We start from the raw sequence: 16,791 nt of genomic DNA, 5'->3' as shown, positions 1-16,791 counted from the left end.
GGATTGCAGCTTACCTACTAGGAATTAAGGAAATTGGCACGACCAGCCGGCTTTTTCTACGAACTGTTTACAACCAATAACATTTATCATCTCCGATTTGCTCTTTTTTTCTCGTTGCCAACAGATGGCATAAATCATCGGAAAAAGTCTTCCTGTTTTTCATGTCAGTTTTTTTTACTTCTGCTGTTAAATCGAAGAAAAACATATTCTGCACGATGCCAAAAACCACTCAACGCACTCTGGTTGGAAACTTTCCCACACGTTGTACCTCAAACCAGGATCCAGGAGGAATGCAGCAGAAGTATGAATAGTTCAAGAAATAATCAGTTTCACCTGAATTGTAGGCTCAGTAGTCTAATCCAATTATCTCATGTCAACTTCTATAAAAAGCTATTTATTCCATTCACTACTCATTTTCTGCAACTTGTTGTATCAGACGTGTACTAGATTTTTTTAAATCAGGAAGGATATTGGGTAAAATAGACCATTTCCTATAGTCTGCGTAAGACGGGAACCATTCATCATTCGATTCTCCGGACATTTTTTACATAAGTACAGTGCAAGTGAGTGTAATATTAATGAAGCCAATCTTTAAAACCGCTTGACATATGGGGGCGACCCCGGCGTAGTGGTTAGAATCCATACCTCTCACGCCAAAGGCACGAGTTCAAATCTCACCCCCAGACAAGTCACGAATGACCCAAGAGCGTTAAAGTGACTGTAATACAAAAAAAAGGGGTTTTACAGAGGTCACCAAAAGGTGAAACTTGCACTATTCGGTTTCTTGGATAATTATAATTCTATAATAGTTAAGTGTATAAAGTTCAATATTTTGACCCTCAATTCTACTTTCCTTCTGATTAATCTTGTTTTAAAAGGTTAAGGAAAAATCGGGCAAAATGAACTACTCCCTGACGTCTGATCAAAGTTAAACTAACTAGCTCCTTTCAACTCACCAGCTTTTTTTTAAGAAGATACAGTTCACGGTAGCTTAATCTAAGCGCTGTTTCTGGATGATAATTATAATTTCCTTCCTAAATTAATGGGGAACATGAGGCTAAACGATCCACTTCCTGAAGTCAACCGTAAACGGGACCATAACCAAACGATTTTCCGGATTTTTTTTTCACAAAAGATAGGCTATTTCACAGGACTCTTACCGTGTACCGTCTAACATAGGGCCCATGCATTAATTATATCACGCTAAATCGAGCAAAAAATTACCCCCTACCCCCTTATCGTGACGTTTTTCCTATACCTAATGCATTGCTTGTCACACAATCTTAGACACCCCCTCCCCCCTTAGAGCGTGAAATAATATATGCATCAACCCATACTGGGGCTTAAGATTCGAGTTGGGCTGATTTTCCATACGTTTCCAAAACAAATTTGTTGAGTTCATACAGTAGTATAAAAATATGGGTGATTAGTATTATGAAAATATTGGGTGAGCATGAGCATGATTGACCACTCACGGTTGCTACTCTGTTATTGCCAGATCAGCTTCAATTGCACAGAGAACCGATAGACGATGCGTGGGACTAGCAATCATCCTCAATACGTAAAAACTGGTGATTTCAAACTAGGCAATATCAGCGCCGCCTATGCCCGGATGCAGCTCAAGAAAGGAATGGGTACACACTTAGATTTTTTGCCGAGATGGGCACCACCGAGCAGCTCGGCATTTTATTTTGCTGGAAATTCAGCAAAAATATGTTTGTTAGCTGAGATCTCGGCAAAATTCCCGTTTGTTAGCTGAATCTCGGCAAGTTTTTCACTGAGATCCAGCAAAATAAAATGCCGAGCTGCTCGGTGGTGCCCATCTCGGCGAAAAAATCTAAGTGTGTAGGAATGTGTTGACGTGACACTCGCTTTGATGGAAGTCGAATAGTCCTCTGCACTTCCACGAGGAATCATTGATGTCCTAACGATCATATAACGAAAAGGAGCTTAGAATTGAACCCATGTTCTTCTGCTCAGTAAGCAAAAACGTTTTCCACTAGGTAAACGAGGTTGTTTTTTAACCATCGAATTGCTGTTATTACCATGTAGTCATATTAACAAATAAAACGATTGACGAATTTTGAATGTGGATGGGCCTGAGATTAGATTGATGATGTTCTGCTCATTAAGCAAAAATGGTCGCTCTAAGGCCACTTAGCCCCTCATATCACATCATACCGTTACTCGAGCTGTTGTAACCATTCAAACCTGACACCGACGATGCATTACTCTATATGCATTGTTCAGGCCATCGAGCCTTTTACGTCAGCTAAGACTGACGTGACGATTATTTAAGCCCCGATTAAACAAGATATTAAAATGAAATTATGTTCTCTAAAGCAGTAAATAATGTATCCCCAGCTGGGTCAAGCATGCACCCTTTTTTTCGAAACAATCAGAAGCGTTCCGCCAGAGATATGTCTGATTTTCTACAATAGTGACTTGGGATAGATCGTAATGTCTTTTCCCGATAAAACTATGTTCCGGCACTCGGGTGCACACCTTACCGACGGTATCGCTTTTTCTTATGTTCTTTTCTAGTTTTACTGATTTTTATCCAGATTTACTCAAAAGTGAGCCGATTTTTCCAGACAAAAGCCGTGGAAAACCAGGAGAAACCTCTCGAATATAAGAAAAATCCATGAATACCTCACTCAGTCTAGGATTATACTAATAGACTGAGTGAAAGATCCATCGACCCCCCTCACACTCGAGAAGCTCCCCCATGAAAAATCCGGAAAATTCATCTCACTTCTGAGTTAATTCACTATAATAGAATCCAAGTGAAATTCATGCGACGCTAGTGGTGGGAAATAGTACTAGTCGATAATGATAAATTTTTGACAGCCGGTTCAAATTCCAGAGTTTGAATGGTAAATTATTGTAAAAAAAAAGTTCAAAATAGTGAGATACGATCATTATTATGGATGATACATGTAGGAAATTTGTCAAATAATGTAATGTTATGTTTATTTTCATTACAATGTCCTTGAAAGTTAATGATAATGCGTTTGTTTCATGCACTGATATTATTTAGGTTATGTTTTGTATGATTACAGATTCCTATCCCGAAATCGACGTCCAAGTCCAAGCTGGATGTACTGGATTATGTTGGGGACTCCGTGCTAGCGGATTTAGAAATCTAGCATATTGTGTGCCTGGGCTACACCAGTAGATCAGCAGCAAGAATTGAGGGGAATGGGTTTGTGCTGCAAAGTTCCCATTCCGGGGAGCCGCCACATGAAATTAATCTCAAATTACCCCACGACAACAAACTTTGGGACTCATTATCAACAAAATGATGAGAGTATATCCGCTCTGTCTCTGATCCGTGAACAGTGACAACCTTTCTGCACTGCGCTCCCCGAATTCGGAACCCAAAAATGAAAATGTTAAGCGGTGGAGCTTGTGTTTACGTAGTTTAAAAAATCAACTTTTTTCCTGACTGCAAGCAGTGATATCATTGAAGTCATTTGTCATTCTGAAGAAGGCCACTTTTCCTACAATTTTACAAACTTTATGGTCATCAAAAACGTACAAAACAAAACAAATTTTCAATTTAAAAAGTGAAAATTCTGATGTGAGTCACGTTTTACAGATGTTTACCTTTTTATCACCTCTACGACAACAGCGCCACGGGTGGCCAGTGGTTGGTTGGATTTCACTATTGCCGAAATTGAGTCGGCCTGATTGATCGTGTACTCCCATACATTTAAGACCAAACATAAACAACAACAACACATACGGATTTTGTGTTTGTGTTGCATGTACAGCCAACTCTCCCTTACTTGATATTCAAGGGACCATATATTTAGGGATATACTAAATTACTGAACATCAGGGAAAAAATTAAAATTTCTGAATTCACTCACATTAGCCAAGAATTTAATCGTTAGATGTGATTTTCGAATGAAATTGTGTTCTCCAAGGCTATTGAGGTAATTGGTACCATTTACATTGAAAAACTCAGTTTTAACAAAACCGGAAATGAGACCGGCTTACCGGTAGTTTCGCTCAAAACTCGAGCCAAAAAATATCTCACTCGCTGATTTAAATCGTTAGCGTTTGGTTTTTACACTTTCAATCGGGTTCTCCCTCGGTAGATAAATTTCTTCGGTTGCTTTCAGTTTATCCCTCATTTGTACCATGGTGGGTATATAAATGGTGATACAGCTTTGTCACTATATAGGCGAGGAGGTCGCGGGGGGGAAAAGTGCGGTTTTAGAGCAAATTGTAAACAAACTCGGTCGCTGTCCCATACAAAAATCCAACATGGATGAATCATGAATTTGACACATTAGAACACCTATATGTAGTCACCTTGATTTGTACTACTGCTTTCAGTTCCTACGCGCTATTTCTAAACTACAAAAAATTGGGTAGAATCCACCCAGATCGGTCAAAACTGAACCTGAAGTGGTTAATACTAGGGTTCAGATGCATGGTCATTATCGGTGTCATTGCTTTGTTTTGTTGCTAAGGAATCCAATTTTTACTGACAAAGGGGCGTGCCTTTGGAGGGTGCTCTAACTCTTCGAAGGGTATAAATAGCGGGACCTTTCAATTAGAATCGATTCCTTGCGATGAAGGCAAGAATAACAACTCTATCAAAACGAATACAGGTATACCTCGATATAACGTAACTGTCACTTTTGACTTCCATCGCTGATTTCTAGCTAACAATCATTCAATCAAATAAAGTAATAACACCATCGGATGTATGAGATAATCCTTCATCTATTGATCATGCCAATTTATATGACTTAATTGTTATTTGTACCCATCGACGATGGAAGTCAAAAGTGACAGTAACGTTATATCGAGGTATGACTGTACTTCGTCATTTCTCAATAGTGATGGAGTAATACGACATGTACTACACTCAAAAAATAAATCACATTTCCAATGGAAAATATCCATTAGAACTTCACATAACATTCATGTGATCTCATAATTGGGATGTCCAATGAAGCTTATGTGATTTATCACATAACATTCATGTGATCACATTAATGTTATGTGAATTTCTGATAAAAATCATTAATTTTGTTATTGGAAAAATATCAAGTGCATTCCCATTGGAAACTATATGAAAACTTTTTTCAGTGTAAACTAAGGACACGGGCTATACTACAATAGATCAAATTACTGGTCACAGTGGGTTTATGTCCCGAACAGAGGAAACAAAAGTAGAAGGGTCTGTGTCTAGGGGCACGAACGGAGGCTTGACGTAGGACCGGCTAATGGACGGAACAAATATGTTGATCATTTAGTTCTTAACTCTTTCCGTTTTTCAAATGGTGGCCACACCAGTGCAAGTCGATGCCGACCGGATGACGGTGGCCTAGTCATGCTGCATATTGTGGGAAGCCTTTCCTCCGGTCGATGTGGGTGCTTTCGTCGTCGTCTCAGTGATGTCACATATACAGACTTTTCTAAAAATTTTGATACAGATATCTGTATTTACAGATTACAGACTTATTATAAAGATTTTTCAAATATGTGGAATATATGTTTAACTCTGGATTGTATTTATTAATATCCATAAATAATCCTTTCTTCCTTTTGGGTAGGTACGAGTACCTAACCAAATGCCAATTTTCCACTTTTTATTTAATTATCTTCGTTAATTTTGAACGGACTTTTGATGTTCTGTTTTCAGATTGCTCGTTAGAATGGGTGTTTTTCATTCTTATTGAATCCTGATGAATGTGGGCGTCTTAGTGGAATACCTGTATAAAGAGAGAGAAGGATTAGTAATTTCCATAAGGTAGTGGAATTAAATGGAAATTACTAATCCTTCTCTCTCTCTTTAAATATTCTTATTGTTTAATTAACCATATCACATGGTGACAGGTACTACGATTATTATTATTTTTATTTGTCAAATTGGTAAACAAGCCGTTTTAACAACCCACAAGCTGATTGATTACAGTTTGTGAGTCGAAGAGTCAACTGGATATTTTGAGATTTGATTAGGTTAATATTAGAAATAAAGAATATTCCATGCAATTCTACTAAGCCTCCAAATAAATGTTATGTGTTGTGACAAAATACAATAAAGTTGATAAGATATATGAACACGATTGCAAATATAGAGAAATACAGATGAAACCATCCCAAAGTTTGTCATAAAAAAATCCTGAATACACTTAAGTATATAGGTTCGAGCAACCGCTAGCGAATTCAATATACTTTTAATCTGCCAAATGAATAGATAAAGTTGAAATTGAGCATAACTAACACTTCATAAAATTTTAATGCTTATTTTTCATTTTCTAAAATGGTTGAATAAAAAAACAAATGACCTGACAAAGATTTTCGTAATCTCGAATATAAAAAAAAAATCAAGTTTTACGAAAATATGATTGTTCCTTCATTAATTTTATTTTTCAGGTTTGTCTCTCATTACTGGGACTTGATTTGCCTTTTATAAAAGATAGCAATCACTCAAAAAAAATAATCAAGATTCAGGATTTCGGGGTCGATTAATTCTTTAGAAAGCAAGCTTCTAAAATATGAACAAACCTCGGAACAAACTATTTCTGAACTTCAAATAAACTCAAAGTATATTTACGACGATCCGCAATATGATCATACTATAGAATTGAAAGAGATTTTTGTCAGCCAGAAACAGATTGAAAAGATTCTTACGGTGAAAATACAGATTGAAATTGGAAATAATGTGGCAACACTGCGTCGTATTCGTATTTGGGCCGATGCGTGCTATTCCACTCATACGTCGTGTCCGACGCTTATCCGTCCGTGGATCGAAAGCGAATGGCGAAGAAAACGATTTGGCAAGCGTTTTTACTATCGCTACTTTTCTCCTCCCTTTCTTTCATTGGTGAAATGGTGAGAGCCAGTGAAGATTTATCTATAATAATACAGATTTTTGTCAATATTTTGATACAGATATCTGTATATACAGAATACAGATTTTTCAAAAATATACAGATTTTTCAGATTTTTCAAATAAGAGAAAAATATGTTAAACTAATTTTTATATTTTTAATTCCAAACTATAATCTTTTCTTTCTTTTGAACAGCTTGACTTCAATCTGAGAATCAAACCCAAATCGTCTTTTTCATTCAATAAATTATCATTGTTTTAGCTTCAAATGGACTTGGAATCTTTTGAATGGACTTCTGATGTTCAGATGCTCTGATTTCTCGTTGGAAGAAATAGTAGTTTCCTTTTCTATTTGTCGAAGAGTCAACTGGGTATATTGATATTTGATTAACAAAATTTCAGAAATAAAGAATATTGCAAGGGGCAATCAAACCTGCCAACTGTGCCGAAACACAGCATGACACATTGTTCGGCGCATTAAGGCACACTTTGACAAAGAAGACACAAACAATATAATATTAAACGGCACCACTGTTCATAGTTGACATTTTGCCAATCGTTTCTAAGGTTTACTACTCGGGTCAAGAATTACAAGAATTCAATCAAGAAATTGTAAACGACAAACGGATACCCACTGGTGTTGGGGATCATTCGAAAAAATCTGTGAATCGTGAATCTCTTCAAACCTAGCAAAACTAAGTCCGTCTCTTCCGAATCACAGCAAAAATCACAGCGGATCGTGTTTTCATCTAGAACAGCTTCTATCGGGGCCTCACTTCAGTCGAGTTCATCTATGTATACCATGGCCGGTCCACAACGTCTTGTCGATACGGCAGTCAATACGGTTGAAACGGGTTTCCTCTAGAAACGATTCGTTTTCGATTGAGGATGAAATCATTGTGAAAAATGCCCGATGGTTGCCTTTGATGATAAATTCGAACGGCCACACCAACAATTTTATCAATATCAAGCAAATGGATCCCAACTATACAACAGGAATGGCAGAACACCTACACTATGCTGTTATTCGTATGAAAATAATACCTTGCATCCTGCGAAGATTGGATTTAATTGTGGAACGATGAGCATCGGGCATCTATAGTTTGATGAATCTTCATATTCACTATTGGAAAAGTTCACCAAAACGCACTAGGACTCACGAACTTTTTCCTTGATGAACTTCGTGAAATATCGTGAAAAATTTTCCAATGCTGCTCACATTCTAGTCCACATGCTGTCCCATTGGATGATTTATTCCAGAACACCCTTCTTATTTTTGAACATAACATTTGATACTGTCGTGTGTATCCAATCTCGAAGCGTGCAACGAAGGATCAGAGCAATATCTTCTGCGAGAGTTGAGGTACATCAACAATTTTGTTATACATAATGAACAATAAAGAAGAAAACAAGCTTATCCTAGGGGCGGCCACATTTGGCTCCCAGTCTTGCCGAGCATCTTCGGGACGGAAATATTCACATTTTCTCCTGCGTTTTTCCTCGGATATTCTTGTCAGTCATTAGTCTTAATTGCTGTAGTCTGTGATAGGACAACCACAGGACTTTAAAGCGATGTCCATAGAATAATGAAAGGTGTATCTGTAATGCTATATGCTCTTGAATCACGAATCACCCACGTTTGTCATCTGTGTGGAGCTGACTGGATTGGGCGGAATCTTCTCGAGTTCTATACAGATCTAAGGCGCCTGATAAAGCGCTTCCGCTGAAGTCTGCGTCAACGTATGACAGTTCTTCAGGGAAAGGCATCATAATCAGCAATACGGTAGACTTGGGTTATATCTTTGAGGACACGTACTTCTGAGTCGATCAGATGATTTAAAACTGGTTCGACGATGTTGCTCCAAGCGTGGGACTGAACTATGCTTGGTTTGATGGTTTGCAGTTCCTCTTCCACCTCCCGACCCGCTAACGATCTAATGAGAATGGAGGTGAATGTCTACCATGATCCATCAGAGAAATTGAGAATGTAAACAAAATTACAAAAGTCATAAGTTTCAGGGTTGCCAAACACCTTGATAAGCATACTTTAATTGTCCTTGATAGGTACGTTCGGCAGAGCGCTTGGCACAGCTTTTGACGCAACTAATAACTCGGCACGAATTAAGGTGCGAGAGTTGAACACCCTTGGAATATTGCATAAAATTCGATAAAACTTTCAGTACAAGTTTTGTGTTAAAACTTATTGAAAAATAACGGAGTTGAAAAAAAAAAAACAAATGTCCAGATAAAGGTTTTTGTAATTACAGACATACAAAAAATAAAATTCTAGAAATTTTGATAGTTACTTCACTAAGAAAATCTTCAGCCGGAAACAGATTCGCCTCTCACAACTGGAACTTAATGTTTTATATTTTCAATCTATAAAAAAGATACGCATCACTTAACAAAAATTGTGTAGGATTTGGGGATTTTTCAAATAAAATTCCTTAGAAAGCACCCATTAGTAATTTTTCAAGATTCTAAACTTAGAATAAAGTTCTTCTGAACTATGAATTAACTCAATGGAGATTTACGTAAAGCTGCACTAAGACCATAATAAAGAAATTTTACAGATTTGTTTACAGATTTTTGTCAGTCAGATACAGATTAAAAAGATTTTTTACGATGAAAATACAGATTGAAAATCGAAAAAATGTGGCATCACTGGTGAGAGCATTGAGCTCGCTTATGTGAGCATGGGCAAAGTGTCGTTTGTTCGATTTGCGCTCTATCGTTGCGTCCGTGTTTGGGATTTTTCGTTCCATGCCTGAATTTAGATTTTTTTTAAGGTGACCCCCAGTATAGAAATTAAAGACGTAGTCCTACGTCAAAAACAATACCAATTTGTCGGATTTGAGTTGGTTCCGAACTGATATTTCAGTTAAAATTACTGATCATAGTCAGTTAAAATAAACACCGAGATGCTAGTAGTCTATATAGCATTTCCAGATCTAGAACATTAGGAATGTATCTAGTCACTTCTGGAGCTCCTCTGAGTTGATTCCATAAGCTTGGATTTTCTTATAGGCATTTGATATACACTTAATAGTGTATTAATAGTGTTTAGTGTAATATTTAAAGGATAATTTACTACTATCCTTCGGAAGTTCTGGAAACTTTTCTCGTCAGAAGCTTTAGTTTCTGCAACTCATTGTGCGCTGCTCAGGCATTGATATTTTTCTGCCTGCATTCTATCACATTTAAAACTTTTGAGGCCCAACATTTGATTGTTTATATTGTTTATATCAGGTCAAGGCAAGGCTGAATATTTTCAACCATGATCCCAACCGCTCATTATTTTCAGTGGATCATTTTAAACGCTACCCGTTCTTACTGTAGGAATAAACCTGTAACGTCACTGCATGGATTCAGTTGTACCTAATTATTTGATTGAGGTACAATATTACGTTGTTTATACCTGTGAGAAGTAAATGTTAATAGTATAAAAGCCTGTAGTTGAACTGTGTACATCATCATTCTTTGAATCGGAGTCGAGCGATAAACTGGTTAAGCATGCAGTTATCCAAGCAAGCTGAAGTTCTCCTCCACCGCACCGATACAATTTGTTGTCATAAACTGACGTGGTGAGCGTTCAGTTTCTGGCAGCAAATTTAATAGAAATTACAGTGGTTGGTATCTTTCCGCTCTCGCTTCGCTTAGCTTAACATTGTATTAGAGAATGGTTATAAAATAAAAAACAAGTAAAAAAAAATTGTTGTTATTAATTCTCATCGGACAAAACTCAGAAAGCCTGATGAAGTTCCTACAACAAGATCGACAATAAAAATCCAAGTGTTTTCTACGGAAAATCCATTGTTTTCAGCAGCCAGTTTTCCTTCCATGGAGCGATGGAACCATTCACCCACCGCAAAACTTAACTTGACCTCACTTTGTCACACTTGCTGGCAGTGTATCCTTCGGTATTAGGTTCATCCGTGTTAGGGCAGCTATGGGACTGGTTGGTGGCTGGCTGCACTTTTATTTCCCTTTCCGACACGACGACCCGATCCACGTTGTAGACACAACAGACAGGCGGAACGAAGGTCGGGTGTTCCTCGAAATCCCCGTGGGAAGAGTTATGAGTATTGCTCTTAACCTGAAACCATCCCATTTTGGTGGCTCCCGCAACAGCAAACAGACGACGACAAAAGTAAGGGCAAAAAATCGGTTACAAAAGTTTTAGATGCTCTTTTCATGTTTCCATACTCTCGTGGCAAACAGATGAAGCAGCAGCAACAAGGTGAGCGTGCGACGAATGATGTTGCACATCCGCAATAAAATATATTGGCTTCCGTCTGTCTCTCGACAGCGTGGAAGTTTTATCTCTTCTACTTTCTTGCTCTTATTTTGCTGGAAATTCAGCAAGCTGATGTGGCGGGAAACATGATCGTTTTTGTCTGTATCTATCGGTTTATCAAAGCGTGTAATCAGTATTTCATTTCAGATCATCTTTCTCGACTGGAAAATGGAGACTACTTTCGAGTGAGTGAATATTTTTGAGTGCATTATTTGTGTGGCCAGGAAAGTTTATCAATTTGTCATACGGTTTGTCATAATATGTTTTGCTCTACATGACATCAGATATATGCTACCAACGAAAATACTTACATGACCCAAATTTGAGTGGGCATCTCTGGATATCCATCGGAAAGTCCTCGAGGTTCATGGGGCATCCCGCTTTGATGGTGAGTCTGCGAAAATTAAACCATAGAAAAAGCGAAAAACGTCATCATTAACAGTTTCGCTACCAAGCCATATAATCAGCACTAATGAAGATTTCGGTTCCGTTGGCATAGGAGAAAAGCTCGTGTATCGAAAAAAGCTCTATCAAATTTCCTGACAGGCACGAGATGGGAGATAAATGAATCACACCCCCTCGGCGCAGCGTCGGCAGCCCGTCCGCCCTTTGCCACGCGAACTTAACGATTTCATCGTTGTAATAATGTAGGGATAATTGGCAATTTGCTGTGTGTCTTTTTGGCGCATAAGTGAATAATGTATGAAAGCTGTGTCCTCTCGCTTGCATGGTTCATCATCCTCCAACCATTGACTGGGAGAGGAAATCGAATAGCAGATTTTCCTATTGAGTTGAGCAAAGCCATCAATTATGTGTCTAGATTTTACAAATTGGGACGAGTTGAAGATAAGCCAAACCAAGCTTAGCCGGGTAGCAGCAGTTTACAGTTGATTTTCTGAATTTGCTTTATCGTACATCGTAGCCCATCTCTGTCAGTGACAGTGAATGGGAGTAAAAATTGAATTGCTGATTGAAAAGTTTGTTATTCACCTGTTTTTTTCTTCCCTTGACCGTATTTTCGTACCTGGCCCGTAAGGGTAGGTACTTTTTAATTTCATCTGTGTCAAAGTTTATCCTGCACTGCATCGCCGCTGCCTCTCTCTGCTATGAAATTAAATTCAATTGCCTGAGTTGAGTTTTAACTGAATTTGGAACACACATAAACACACACACACACATATGTGACGACGTGCACAGTTCAGGTCTGTTCGTATCATCTAAAATCCATCAGACCTGCTGCTGGTGACCTGTGTACCAGATTGACAATGGCTCTCCGGTGGTTCCGCTTTACTAAACAACAGGAAAATTTACAAATGACTCCCTTGCTGACTAGTTTGGTTAGGGTTTCCATCTTGCTTGCGTATCGTGGAATAAATCAACAAATCTAAAAAACCGTTCGTTAGAAATAAAAACTAAGAGTGCAGTGCAATCATGGCAAATATACTTTATAAATTTGGGTTCCCTGAATTCAAATCAGATGTTAGAATTGTTTTGTGAAGAGTATTTTTTAGCAAAAATGCGATCATAGATTTATCAAAATGCACAGTTTCGCCTAAATGTAGTCAATTTCTTTTAAATTCTTCGGTAATTTGACGAAAATCCTTATATTTCTTGATATTGGAATCATTTTCAGTTTCGTAATAATTTAAATTATTGGAATTTTTTTTCACCGTGTCCTTAGTTTAGTGCATGTCACTCCATCACTATTGAGAAATGATGAAGTATTCGATTTTTTTTTTACAGTTGCCACTCTTGCATTTATCGCAAGGATCCAACTCTAATTAAAAGGTCCCGCTATCTATAACCTTCGGAGTGTTGAAACACCCTTCAAAGGCGCCCCCCTTTGTCAGTCAAAATTGGATTCCTTTGCAACAAAATTAAGGTATAACACCGAAAATGACCATGCACCTAAACCCTAGTATTAACCACTTCAATCTAGGGAGCAACGAATAGAAGATTAGGAATCACATAGATGAAGACTAACCAACCCATTTTTTCCTTTGCTTCAAGATCATCCACGGTGGACAACATCAAGTCTTGTTACATCAACAAGGCATAAAAAGTAACAAGGACTAAGATGTGTTCCTTGGAATACTGAAAAATCCTGTTCCCCTAGTTTGAAGTAGTCAGGACTAGGAATCGGTGGTAGATCTTACATCCCGTAACGTACCACGAAAAGATGATCTACCCACGTTACGGGGTTTAGTGACACTTAGTTTCGTCAAAAACCACTTTAAAGCTAATAACAACAGTCGTTGCACCCCTTAAATCTATTGTTGGAATGATGATATTGCCTACTGGTATTACCAGTGATATAAAATTAAAATTTATGCAATTAAGTATACAATTATTAGAGTTCTTAGATGAAATGCTATCAAGATTTCTCTTGATATCTATGGAACAGTTGAAAACGCAAGGCATTTTGATCAATTTCCATTCCGGTTATCCCGGATTACAATATCGATAGCGAAATGAGTATTTGCAGAAATTCTAGAAAGTGAGTAGTGCTAGCAGTAGCGTCCCGTAACCTCACTTTTTACCTGTGCACCAACTTTTAAAACCAGATTTAATTGTTTATGTTTTGAGAGTTGGTACACAGGTAGATTGAGGTCAAGGAAACGCCACTGGGTGGTGGGTCTGTCACACACAAGGGCGGAAACGAAATCTGCAAGCAACCGCTGGATTTTGAACGCTACCCGGCTTAACTGTAGGAATATACCGGTAGCTTCACTGCATGGATTCTTATACTTATACCTAATTATTTGATTGAGGTACAATATTACGTTTTTTATACCTGTGAGAAGTAAATGTATAAAAGCCTGTAGTTGAACTGTGAACATCATCATTCTTTAAATCGGAGTCGAACGATAAACTAGTTAAGCATGCAGTTATCCAAGCAAGCTGAAGCTCTCCTCCACCGCACCGATACAATTTGTTGTCATAAACTGACATGGTGAGCGTTCAGTTTCTGGCAACAAATTTAATAGAAATTACAGTGGTTGGTATCTTCCTGAACACCATTTAAATGATAAGTATAAATTACTGTACATAATGTCTAAAAATGAATGTAATAAAGATCTAAAAAAAAAATAACTGGGCGAAGATAAATTATTCAAGGTTGTGAAATTGGTGCGGAATAATGCGGATCTCTAGAGTTTTCGATTCGTAACATTCAATATCGGTATTAATAACATTCATCGAGAAGCTGTGTTAGATGCTGACTCTTGGCCTGACAATGTAAACCCCGCTACCCCCGCCCGCCTGTCGCTTTCTTGAAGCCCTCAATCCTCCCGACCTAGTCCCGCTTCCTGGTTCCTGTCATTATTGTTGTTCTGGTCCTATGATCGGAGATGGCAATGGGGGCTTCCAACATCATTCTACAGGCAAGTATGTGTGCTTGAATAACATCTCGCCGCCTGATAAATTTTCGAGTTCCAGCATTGTACTTCTTGCTTCTGACCCCATTCATCACATTCATCAACCGCTATCATTTAATTATTATTAATTTATTTGATAAGGCTCAACCAAATTAACTTTACAGAGCCGAGGATTCTTGTTCACTATACAATACATCTTAAAACTATAGTCAAAAGGTACAACACAATAAACATTTTAACTTCCGTTATCAATAAGCCTCCTCTACCAGAACGGGAGCCGCTTCAGTGGTTTACTTGTATGGCTGATTCGCCAACGAGGGTCAGAGCGTTTCCATTGTAGCAATGGACGCAAAACGTGGTCAGCACTCACACATTCATCACGAAACGTTTGGTTTGAAAAGTCGACGACGCATCGACTGAAAGAACTGCTGATGAAGAACAATGAGGAGGACCACACAATGGTTACTGCCGAGTAAACAGACGATCGCGTGATACACATTGAGAGTGGTCTGCTTCTGTCGACATCCGAGTGAACACTGAACCGGTAATGATAAATATTGTCAGCTTGAAAAGGGACGTCGTCTATTGTCAACTTAGCTAAATCTACAATACCAGAACGAACTGTTTTTTGCATCATGGGAGCTTTTGAGCCACTCAACCCAGTCGCGTCTGCTGATTCCTGCCACCATACTCGTTCTGGCCCTGTGGTTGAGATCGGTGAAGGAGGCTCCCAACCTCCTTATTCAGGCAAGTATGTATATTTTCAAGTTTACGTTTTGAGTTCAGGCCTTTCAAGTAATAATGGAAAAAAAATTGACTTATGGAAGCTTGCTCGAGTACCACGACCAGAACGCACGTAACAAGGTACCATGGGAGCCCTCGTTCTCTCTGACACAGTTTCTTGTCGATCATCTGCGGTTTCCTGCCCTGAAAGTCGTTCTGGCGCTGTGATCAGATATGGGATCCCGATCTGGTTCTTCATGCAAGTACGCATTCTTTCTCGGTGATTCTCCTCGTGATAAACGTATGGATTTCAGCACATCATCTACTGGACAAACAAGATTTAGTTTATGGCAACCCTTGCGTCGTTACTACTAGAATGTACGAGGACTTCAGAATAAGATCGACATGTTCTTCCTAGCTACAACCGACTCGGAATATGATGTTATCGTGCTAACTGATACTTGGCTGGACGATATTTTTGTCGACTCAATTATGTGACGTATCCTATACTGTATTCAGAACAGATCGCAGGTCTCTCAATAGTTGAAAAACTCGCCGTCTCTTCAAAAATGTGTACACACTTAGAAATACTGAATCTTACACGTGACGCAATCCACCTTCGACATAAAGGATGAGACGTAAACAAACATGTCATGTAAAATTAAGTGCTCCGAGACTGAAAAGTTCGAAAGTACGTTTGATTGAGCTGAATTTTGCGTTTGTTATGACTCAATTTTATGTCAAAATTGATGCTCGTATATGTCAGTCTCAGAGCACCTAAATTAACATCAATTTTTCTAAGTGTGTAGCTGTATTGATCCAGCTCTGATGAGCAGTGCTCTATTGAACAGTTTTGGATCAATATCAAATTGCAACACTGTGATATCAGCGTTGAAGTGCATTATCTGCCACCTGATATTAAATCTTATCTAAATTGATTAAATCTTTCGTACATGAAGCCTCACGACATTGCTCTCCTGTTTGGAGACTATAATCATTCCGAAATGCACTGGAAGATATCAGGGAATGGTGGCCTCACAATCGATTCTTGCAGATCAAGATTATCGGATGCACGTAGCGCATTATACGTCTTCTTCTTCTTCTTTTTCTTCTTTCCTTTATTTAACGTCGGTCTCTGTTCCGCATTCTAGTGCCAATCACCGACGGACATCGATTGCCATCCATTGACGCCTATCGAAAGTGCAGGAAGGCAGCTTCCACACCTGCGTAGGATATCGCACCCATTCAACACACATGGGCCGGGACCAACGGCATAACTTCCCTTCCGAAGGAAGACGTGACCAGAGATTTTTATGCCTAAGAAAAATCCCACCGACCTCGGCTGGGATTGAACCCAGACCCATCGGGGTGTTAGAAAGCAGTTACGCTTACCACTACACCACCGGCGCCGGCTACGACGTCTTCTGCTTCCAGGATCTCACACAGGTCTCCATACACAACAATAGGTTTCTAACGTACCGCAACAATAGGGCTGTTTCCCCTTCTGCTCATCCTGCTATTGACATCACCGTTTCTCT

At 38.7% G+C, this 16,791-nt stretch overlaps 1 protein-coding gene across 1 annotated transcript in view; it reads right to left on the bottom strand.

Annotated features, from left to right (window-relative positions):
* The window catches only part of Grd (Glycine receptor), a 247,959-nt gene that overhangs the window by 29,338 nt on the left and 201,830 nt on the right, over nt 1-16,791 (bottom strand). The window contains exon 5 of the mRNA XM_065222260.1: nt 11,465-11,547. Within this exon, the coding sequence (XP_065078332.1) occupies nt 11,465-11,547 (83 nt within the window). The remainder of the gene's footprint in view (nt 1-11,464; nt 11,548-16,791) is intronic.

The sequence above is a fragment of the Ochlerotatus camptorhynchus genome, unplaced genomic scaffold (genome assembly GCF_037179485.1).
Source record: "Ochlerotatus camptorhynchus isolate MF236.1 unplaced genomic scaffold, CSIRO-AGI_Acam_v1.1 ptg000162l, whole genome shotgun sequence".
Lineage (NCBI taxonomy): Eukaryota > Metazoa > Arthropoda > Insecta > Diptera > Culicidae > Ochlerotatus > Ochlerotatus camptorhynchus.
The sequence above is the reverse complement of the archived record's forward strand: the minus strand, read 5'-3'. Positions and strand labels throughout refer to the sequence as shown.